This window comes from Chinchilla lanigera, unplaced genomic scaffold, assembly GCF_000276665.1.
Source record: "Chinchilla lanigera isolate Chin_1 unplaced genomic scaffold, ChiLan1.0 scaffold00052, whole genome shotgun sequence".
Taxonomy (NCBI): Eukaryota; Metazoa; Chordata; class Mammalia; order Rodentia; family Chinchillidae; genus Chinchilla; species Chinchilla lanigera.
In genome coordinates this window covers 2,149,103-2,159,806 of record NW_004955453.1, presented here as the reverse complement: position 1 = coordinate 2,159,806, position 10,704 = coordinate 2,149,103, and the positions used below count along the sequence as shown (strand labels likewise).

The following is a 10,704-nucleotide window of genomic DNA, read 5'->3' as shown; positions in this document are numbered from 1 at the left end:
TGGAACCAGCTAGCCATGGACTGAATCCTCTGGAACCATGAGCAAAAATAAACCCTCCCTTTAAGTTGTGTGTCTCAGTTATTTGGTTCCGTGGTGAAAAGCTGACCAACACAGTTTCCAAGTCGTATGCCCAGGGCTTGTTATCAGCTCTCATTTGATATGTCATAGTGGCTAGACACATTTCTTGGTACCTGGACATTTTGAGAAACATTTTGAGAAACGTTATTCTAAATTTTAATCAATAGAGTTTGAGTAAAGCAGATGATTCCATTGTGTGTGTATGGAGCGGGGCTTATTCATCATGCTGAAGGCCTGAGCAGAAAAAGCCTGGCCAGCAGGAAGGGATTCTGCCAGCAGCTGGCCTTTGGACCAGCCAGCAGCTCTTCCCAGGCCTCCAAAGCCAATTCCTTAAACAGATCTTTCTTCTTCCCTCCATTCATCTTGTTAGTTCTCTTTTGTCACATAACTCTGACATCAATCCATTTATGTCCATCTTACAGATGGAGAGGTGGAGTTGCAGAGGTGTTGAGTACTGTGACCAAGGACACACTAGTGAGTACATAGCAGAGCCGAGATTCCAGGGCTGGGCTTTCTGAGCCACAGCACAGTCTGATGTGTTGATGTGATGAATAGTCACACAATAACCTATATGCAGCACACACCATGTTTCCCATAGAACATTTCTCTTTCTAATAATTCACAACCTACCTTGGGTTTGTATACTGCACAAGAATCATGAGTGTGTAGACACCTGCAGATCCTGGCGGTGTGCAAAGTTGTCCACCGGCAGGAACACTGGTGAACAGAATTGTGTCACAGTTTCTTACTTCACCTGTGCTTTGCTTGGAATGTTTAAAGCCCCTGTAAAATTCTCTTTTTTGAAATAATAATTTCCAAAACACATCTCAAAATTCCCATCTGATTTTCAGAAATAGTCTACTGAGAGTACTATGAGAAGGGTGGAATAAGCAAAAACTGAAAGGTAGCTGTTTTGTTGAACATGCCGTCCCCCGAAAGAATGAAATTGCAAATAGAGAAAATAAACAGCACACGTGGAGCCCTGAACCTCTTGATGTCTTTTGCTATGGGCTAAAGTCCCTCAGCAAAGTCTAAACTTCAGAAGTGACCTGAAATTGGAACTTTTCCATAGGAAAAGTCAGCAGTAAATATTGACCCCAGGATCAATTCTTTCTGTTTAAGTTGCAGACTGCACAAATCAGAGAGAGCAACTAGATCATATTTGATTAATTCAGCTGTTCTCAGAGAGAACTGTCACCCTAAAGAGACAGTCTCTGAGGCTCTGAATTAAAATTATTCTTCCTACAATGGAGGAGAGAGTGATGAAGATATTGATCATATTTGCCCTTGGAATGCACTACAGGCCTTGCTCAGGTAAGGAACCCAACAACAGGGTCTCCTGCTCTTCAGATATACCACTACCCTAGCCAGATGTCTCATCTCCTGTGACCATGTGCTTGTGTCCAGGTTTCCCTGTGTTTGACTATGACCCTTCTGCTCTACAAGAAGCCCTCAGTGCCTCCGTGGCAAAAGTGAACTCTCAGTCACTGAGTCCATATCTGTTTCGGGCGTTCAGGAGCTCATTAAAAAGAGTAAGTGGACGAAAAGGCCTCTTCTACTCTTCTTTGTACTGTTTGTCTTCAGTCCATTTGTTGGGTAGATCCCTCATTTTTATTTTTTCTAGTTTAAAAAGATAACATTAAGCCTGCTCTTTCACACCAGTGTGTTCTTTTGGACAGAGAAAGGATTTAATTATGATTCTTGTTCTGAGACTCTCCCAGTTACTTTGGATGTTGGACTCTTCTGCAGTGTCCTTCCCTCTGACCTTGGCTTCTCTTTCTCCGCATTCTGCCTCTGGACCTGAAATCCTCATGGCTCCTCCGGTGGTGTTTTATTAAGAACTGCTCATTTATTGGCAATGAGCCTCCTTTCCAATTCAGCAGCTCTGCTCTGACTACTTAGAGGAAATAAATTCCAGCTTTTGAGTCAAAGAACTCCACCCTCCTTTGTCAGTTTGGTAATATTCTATTTCCTGATAGCCTGGAGAACTAGGGAGAGAGGAACGTTTTGAGCTTCCGATGATTGAATTTGTGAAAGGCGTGGGGGAACTGTAGAATCATCCTTTAGAGGAAATGAGAAAATGAGGCAGCACTTCTCTCTCTCCTTCTTGTTCCACAAATGATTTCCCTGCCTTGTTATCACCTTAATGGGGCTCACAGGAGGCAGGAACAGAAATACCCTCAAGAATTCAGGTTAAGGTGAGAGGTGTGGGAGGTTCTGTAAAGTTACTTGGCCTGGGAATGAGAAGGGAGAAGCAGGCTGCCTGGCAATAAGAAAGGGGACCAGCTACCGGTTCTCTCTCTCTGCCCCTGTTGCTCTCTCTGCATCCTGCTCCATTTTCCTGTCTCTTTGGGGTCCTTCCTCAGCTCACACTTGGCTTATCCCCCCAGGTACTATGTACAGCATGATTCATGCTTTCCTAGCTCTGCTCTCTAAATATAACATATTTATCTTGACCTTCTTCTGCAGAAATGGGTTCTATGTCTGTTTTCTCAAATCTGAGCAAATCGATTGAATTGACTTGGTTGCTTTTTCTAATTGGTCATATTTCTATGGGTTATGCTTTAGTTGGGCACCTTTCCTGGGACGTGATCAGGAAATGGTATTGCTTAGACCTGGATGTTCTGGTAGGAACATACGGCGAGGTCAGTTTGGTTAGTTGCCCAGGCAGAGAATGAACTGTTCCTGGAAGATTACAGGATCAGAATGAATAGTACTTTTCCTTCTGTACTGCTTCCATTGTCTTTCAAATCTTTCAAATGATATTTAATGATGTCTTCTTGTAGTGTTGTGGAATTTATGCCTTTTTGCCAAGTTTTCGCACATATAGCTTAACTTTGTTTGCAATTTAGCCATTGCTCACTACAGAACAAAAATTAAATGAATAAGAGCATGAGAAAAGACCCTGAGAAAACTGATTAAGGACACCAAGGAAATCTGGCCTAGGGGCATGAGATAGTACACAGCATAGCTACCCAGGACACATTCTGGCATGTGGACCATTGTAATATAGTCACTTAAACCTGAGGCCATACCCATGCATCTAAAACTGAGCACCCTTACTGATAAAGTGAGTAATCCTTATGGGTACATAAGTAAGACATGCCTCGCTGCTTCAAGTATGCTGCTGTCCCACCTGGAGGCCTGCCAGTTTTTGCCTCTTTCCAGCCTCTTCTAATTACTCAAAATCATCTGTCAAGTGACGTTCGCCAGGCTCTGTTCTTCAGTGATTTCGTCCAGTCTAAGAGGATCAGCCTCCTTTGGTCTTTCCTCTGAGAAGTGTTTTGCGTTTTGCTTTATGTTAATCATATCTTTTATACACACCCTGTGGATGGCCCTACATACACCTAGACTCTCTTCCCCAATAGACATGGAGATCTGCTGAGAAGCAAAGCCCTTAGGAGAGAGCTGAGGGGACAGGTTACTGGCACTGAGGGCACGAACCATGCACAGAAGAATTAAGAACAATTTGGAAAACACGCTTGATCACATTAATACCCAAAAAGAAAAAAAATATCAGAATTAAAGCAATGAGGTGAAAAGGAAGAATGACAAGGCGAGAAAGACATCCCAATCACTGCTGTATAGAATTCTACAGCATTTTGGTAAAATTATCTTTAAGAACAAATTTAGAAATATTTATTGAGTGTATTTTCAAGCACATTCAGCATTAAAATTAGCAAATATTTTAAACCTTTGACTGTATAATTTTACTTCTAGAAATGCATGAGCAGGAAATAAGTGGTTTATTCATGTGTATTTTGGGGTAGAGTCCAGTAGACTTAGAGAAAAGGTCAGACACTTCTATTTTATCCCTGAGTTTACTCTTGAAGTCTGGTCATCCTTGACTTGGGGTTCACATTAGCATCAGCTAAGAACTTTAGATATTCTGGATGTCCAGGAGGGATGGATGACTAAATCCCCATCGTCAGTGTTGGTGTTTGTATTCTCAGAGGCTATCCTGGTCATTCTAATGTGAAATGAGGGTGATTAACTATGGGGTTTTACCAAAAGTCTTGAATCAAGTACCATCACACTTGATTTCAAGTTTCTACTTTTTAGATTCCAAGTTTTAAAAAGGATGAAAAAAGGGGAGGTGACATGACTACAGCAGTGATGGTCTCCTTACTGAAATCTTGATATAAAGTTTACCCAGATTGTTCACCCAGTGGACACAAGTGGACAAAGAAAAGACAGACAGGAAGCAGAGCAGGGGAACACTACCAGAGGGGAAAGGCCAGGGACCAAATACAGTACCCAAAGTCATGACTTCGTGACTGACCCAAACATACTAAAAAAACGTGCTTCACAAATCCCCCGGATGACTCTCAAGCCATTTAATTTGACAATTCAGCTTAACTGTCACATTCCACCCCTTGTCAACTTGACACCCAAAAATATTTCCTTAAAGCATACTTAATCTATAAATAGACACATGATCCTAATTCTGTCTAGCATGATATAACTGCCCTATTTAAAAATTTTAAATTTACTAATGCCCTAAACAGTTCCTGTATTACCCAAAAGTCCAAGTCTAAAGTCTCAAGGCAAACTCTTAGCTGTGAACTGCTGTAAAAATCAAAAGCAAGTGTTATATTCTGTATAGTCAATGGTACCGGGTAAACACCCACATTTCATAAGGTAGGACTAGGAGGATAGAAAAAAATGGAACCAATATATATGCACTCATTTTTATAGCAGCACAATTAATAATAGCTAGATCTTAGAAACAATCCAAATACCTATCAGGAGGAATGGATTAAAAAAATGGTCTTTTTATCCAATGGAGTACTACTCAGCCATAGAGAAAGATAAACTTTAGACTTTTATAGGTAAATGGGTACAACTTGAGACCATACTCATAAGTGAAATAAATCACTCACATGTGTAAACATTGTATTGTCTCCGTGGTGTGAGAAGCTGAAGGAATAAACAAGGTCCAAAATGTACAATAGAAGTTGTGAAATGGGAAGACAATGTTCGAAAGGAAAAATGAACTGGGGTGGGGGAAGGAGAAAGGAAGGAAGGGAAAAGGAAAAAAAATAATACAGGTAAGACAGTTATACTACTAGTTTCTCTTAGTTCATTGAAAAGAAACTTTGTGCTAATATCATTTGGACAAGTTTTCATGCCTTATCTTGTACTCTTGAGTAACTATTTTGAAGATAACAATACACAGTATAGTAACTATTGTTATTCTCCTATTATTTTGTTTTGAAAATTTTTTTTCCCCATAAAATAAAAAAGAAAAGAATGGAACCAGAACAAAACCAAAATCCAGCTGGGCAAACATTAAGTCCTACAGCTCTATGTCTGGCATCTAGGCAAATGATGATGAAATGCAAGCTCCATAGGGCTTGGGTATCCCTACCCCTATGGCCTTGCCAATTGCTGCCCACATAGTCTCTGTCTTGGGCTGGCTCTGAGCATGGCCTGTGGATCTCCTCAGCAGACATTAATGTTACTGGCATTTCCAGCTTCCGAGGGTCTCTACTGTACTGTGGCTTCATTTCTACAACTTCATACATTGTCCTCTGCTTGGCTCACTGCCTGGCCTTTCAGGTCTTTCTTTGAAATCTGGGTAGAAGCCCCCATATCCCAAAACTCTTGCATTCTGTCTACCTGATAAAGTAGTATTATGTGGTTGATACTAATGTCTACTGCCAGCTTGAGCAGTAGCCGGTTTTTTTGTATCATAGCTGCATCAGTCCCTGAGTGGCTGAGCATGGTGAAATGAATCCTGGGGAGCCAGATCTCTAGATGGCCTTTCTTTGGAAGGTGTCCCAGTAGCTCCGTGGTGAAATGGAAGGCTTACAGTTCTACACCCTTCAACCTGTGATGGGCTGGGTCTTGCTGATTTCTAATATACCTAAACATCATCTTTCTTTTTATTCCTATACAAAGTACTTGGTTTCCTTTTAATGGTGCTAAACTTATCAGATACCACATCTCTTTTGGCCCCAACTTTACATATTTCTTTTGGCCAAAATTTATGTTTTTCAAATCTTTATGCTCTGCTTTTTGCTCCTGATTTACATTGTAAATATGACTAAAAGCAGCCAGTAGCAGCTACAATACAGCCTGAATATGGGGGTGCCTTAAAATTTCTTTTGCCTGACTAAGTAGTCTACTATCAGTGAGTCTCATGTAAAGTTTTATGGGACATGGGGAAAATGTAGACAAGTTCTTTGCCAGAATGTAGCACCCATGGTCTGTGGCCCAATTCTCAATAGAGCTCTTGTTCCCATCTGAAATCTTATAAGCCTGGACTTTACTGTCCACATTTCTATCAGCATTCTAGTCTTCTGAGATCTGACCAGAATTTCCCATTAGTCTCTGCTTAAAGCATTCTAGGGTTTCTCTTGCCTACTTCTCCAAACTCTTCCTGGAAACCAGTTCCAAAGGCTTCTGAAGCACTTATATAGTCAGGTACAGTCACAGCAATGAGCATGCTCTTGGTGCCATTCTGTATTAGTCAGCTTTCCCATTAGCGGGATACAATGCCTGACACTACAGTTTAAAGGAGGAGAGGTTTATCTGAGTCACAGTTTCATAGGTTTCATTCCATGATCAACAAGGCAGAAACATCATGGTGGAACAAGGTGCTCACTTCATGGTGGCAGGGAAGCTGATATAGTACCGAAGATTACACCTCCATAACCCACATAGACATACTCATAATTACGCTTTAGTAATTTCCTGGGCAGCTATCAAAGCAATCAAGTTGACAGTCCATTCCAACTATCACAGAGATGGCAAAAAATAAGTGAATGAAAAGTTCATTGTAGGAGGTGGTAAGTGAAAAGTATAAGGTAAAATGGGTTGACAGATGGAGGTGCTTAGGCTGGGGCAGCAATCAGATGAGGTGAAAACCTTCACTGAGGATGTCATGTTTGAGCTAAGATTCATTGGAATGATAAGCTGTTTCAGCCATGGGAAGACCTGTGAAGGGAGGCTAGGGGAGTGCAGAGGAAAGCCACTAAGAAAATCCCAAAGGACAAAAGGACTTAAAATAAAGGATAACTAGCACCCTGTTAACCAGATAGAGAAGGATAGTGATGGAGTGAGGTCAGAGAGATTGGGGTGAGCTGGGACTTATAAGTCAAGACCTTGAAGAGTTAGGGCAATAGGTATCCCTTGGAGAGACTTTAAACAGACATCTCTGTCTTAGTCAGAAACAATGTGCTGCAGACTGGGTGACCTATAAACAAGTAGAATTTGTTTCTCATAGCTCTGGAGGCTGGTGCTTTATCCAGCAAGAAGCTCCAGATCAGAGAGTGAGAATGCCAGGTTCTGGTGAGATCCATCTTTTAGGTTGTAGAAGGCCACTTCTTTTCATATCCTCACATGGCACAAAGAGATCTCTGGCCCTCTTCCTATAATAGGGCCACTAATCCCATTCATGAGGGTTCCATCCTCAAGATGTAATCACCTCCTGAAGACCCCACCTCCAAATGCCATCATACTAGGATTGGGCTTTTAATATATAAATTAAGTCTATTGCATTCAGTCTATTGCAATCTCTTTATTTGCTGGGCAGAGTTAGGTAGATGGGAGGAGGTCAAGACTAGTAAAATGCTGGCATGGAACTCATATAGGCAGTTGTCTTAGGTCATGTGCTAGTCCATATTTGTTGCTATAATGAAATACATGAGACATGATGATTTATAAAGAAAATAGGCTATTTATCTCACAATTCTGCAGACTGAGAAATCCAAGAGCATGGTGGCAGCATCTACCCTACTTCTAGTGAAGGACTTTTTGTTGACTCACAATATGGTATAAGGCATCATGTAGCAGAAGAGAATAAACATGCCAGACAGAGTTCATTTTTATGACAAAGCCACTCCAATGACTGGCTATTAACTCATGAAGGGATTAATCTACTCAGGATGGTAAAGCCCTCATTATCAAATCAGCTCAAAGAGCTCTTACACTCCAATACCACTGCACTGGACCAAATTTCCAATATATACAAACTTTTAGAGGACATGTTCAAAATTTAGCAGTCCATTTTCTGATGCTATGACAGAAAACTTGAGACTGAGTAATTTATAAAGAAAAGAAGTTTATTTTGGCTTATGCTTGGGGACTCACTCAGATAAGGGCAGCAGTGTTAGTGGCTGATCCCCAAGGTGGGGGCAGGAGGATGGGGGGAACATTGTTCTCAGGATACATCTCAAGGTGAAGATGGGATGTGAGGATTTTTTGTGTCCATGCCTATTTGCTGTCCATTTTTACATTTTATTCTCTTTGCATTTTTTGTTTTTCTCAATTATGCATAGGTAGCTATTTCTGATCTTTCCTCTTTGTCCACTAATAAGGGATTCATTTGAAAAACCTAACGATCACTATATTAGTGAGGGTTTTCCAGAGAAGCATAACTGGCTGTGTGTGTGTGTGTGTATGTGTGTGTGTGTGTACACACTGATGTATCTGAGTGTGTTCTCCAAAGTCCACATGCTAGAATAACTCCATGCAAGTGGTGAGAGGTAAGATCTTGCTAACAAGTGATCAGGTCATGGGTGCTCTATCATCATAGATTACTGCAAAAGTGGATTCCTGATAAAACTATGAGTTTGGCACCTGCCCCGTCTTGTATTCTTTTGCCGTAGGATGTTTTCTTCCATGCTATTATACAGCAAGAAGTCCCTCATCTAATTCAGTCTTCAATCTTGGACTTCTCAGCCTCCAGAAGGGCAAGAAAAATAAACCTTGTTCCAGTCTCAGATATTTTCGAGTAAAAGTATTAAATGTAGTAAGACAGAAAGTTGGTACTAAAATGTAGGGCTGTTCTTATAATAAGTACCTTAAAACGCAGAAGCTGCTTGGGAACTGGGTAGTGGATAGAGCATAGAAGAATTTGGAGAATAATCTTAGAACATGCCTAGATTCCCATGAATGGAAAGTAGATAAGAACTCTTGAGAGAGCCTAAACCTTCTTTGGGTTTATTGAGAAGTTTGTAAGCAAAATGTTGGCAGAAATATGAATAGTAAATGCCTTTCTGAAGAGGTCTCACACAGATGTAAGGAACAAACTGAGAGAAGCCACAGTAAAAATCGCCCTGGTTGTACAGTCACAAAGCCTTTGACTGAATCACAGCCGTTTGTGAGGGTGTTGGAGAAAAGCACAGTTTAAGAGTGATAAACTGAGCAGCAAAGCACACCAGGTGTGCCGTTTCTTCTCTCAGCAACCTATAGCAAGATGAGTGAAGAGAGAAATGATTTGAAGGTGGAATTTATAATTAGAAGGGCGATGGAACAGAAAGACTTGGAGAACTCTCAGCCCGGTTGAGAAAGGTCTTCTGTTCAGGAGAAAATACTAAGTATGACCAAGTGAGCATTTGCCAAAAAGACTGGGATGGAAAAAGCCCTGGTTGGGTCTTTTCTCTGTAAACCCCCACCCCTGGGCTGCGGGACCATCCATGGCCCATCTCTCCGACATCATGGTGAACGGATCAACCCTTGTTCATGCTACTCCACCCCATGGGTTGGGCTTGGTTTGTTCCAGAGCACTGGCTCTGCTTTCCGTGTGTGACAGTGGTTCCCTCCCACCCTTCAAGTCTCAGGATATAGTTTCCTTCTTCTGGAGGGTTTTCCTTGTACTTTCCTAAAGTGGTAACTTTGTCCCTACTGTCATGGCTGTGCTGTTGTTCCAAGTTCTCAGAGAATCACAACATTTCTTTGTTATCAGAATGGCACAGGTTTATCAGGAAGTTTGGACAGTGCCCCCAGTATCCACTCTTGGTGGAGAGAAACAGAAAGTCATAGGAATTTATTCCATCATGAGAACTGCTTACACCCAAGCCAGGGTTGGGTGACGCTATACAGCAGAGAGGTGCTTGTTGCCTAAGTACTGAAAAACCCATACAGTTGATTCTTGCTCTTGGTGGAAAGTATGTTTTATAAAATTGCCATAAACACTGAATTTGCAAATACCGAATCATTGCCCCTAGGGAAATACAAGGTTAATTTCTTGGAGGTCCTGGGTTATAACACTTTTGGTGACCTGTTAATACACAACCCTATATTTTTTGTTAGTTCCTGTTTGCGGATGCCTAGTTCAATAGATGCTATAAATTCATTAACATCGAACCCACTGCCAAGGCCATGATAATTCCTACCTAAACGAAGTTTGTCTAACAATATGTTGTATTTTCTCCATAAAGCACATACATCGTAGTTGTTTGACTTTCAGAATGCTGGGCAGCTCTTCAGCGCAAGGCTTGGGGGCCAAATTTACCCACAAAAAGCTCCAAAATGCAAAAGCTCTGTCAGTGAATAAGCCATAAAAGGCATAGCTGTTCACATCTGAGAGCCAAAATAGGAAGGCAGAGTACTGCCTTGTTAGACTTCAGTCAGGAAATACATGTTAGGTGACTCAAATTACTTTCCACTCTGTACCAGCTCATGGATGGAAGCAAGAGTGCAGCAAATATTAATGTTGCACTTCCAATAAAGCTTAGCGAGTAGGCAAGTTTTCAGTGAGGAACTCTTGAATCCTGAAGATCAGTAATCGATGGAAATCTTCGGAAGCTAGCCTACAGTTTGGTTTCATTTTTGTCAGTAGAATAAATTGTATGAGGAAATCTGTCACTTTTCCTCTCTGGGCTTCAGATCGGAGGC

At 41.3% G+C, this 10,704-nt stretch overlaps 1 protein-coding gene across 1 annotated transcript in view; it reads left to right on the top strand.

Moving 5' to 3' along the window:
- The first annotated feature begins 1,203 nt into the window (after window positions 1-1,203).
- The window catches only part of Spp2 (secreted phosphoprotein 2, 24kDa), a 27,998-nt gene continuing 18,497 nt past the window's right edge, over window positions 1,204-10,704 (top strand). The window contains exons 1-2 of the mRNA XM_005395331.2: window positions 1,204-1,392; window positions 1,486-1,610. Coding sequence (XP_005395388.1) covers window positions 1,326-1,392; window positions 1,486-1,610 — 192 coding nt within the window. The 5' untranslated portion in view covers window positions 1,204-1,325. The remainder of the gene's footprint in view (window positions 1,393-1,485; window positions 1,611-10,704) is intronic.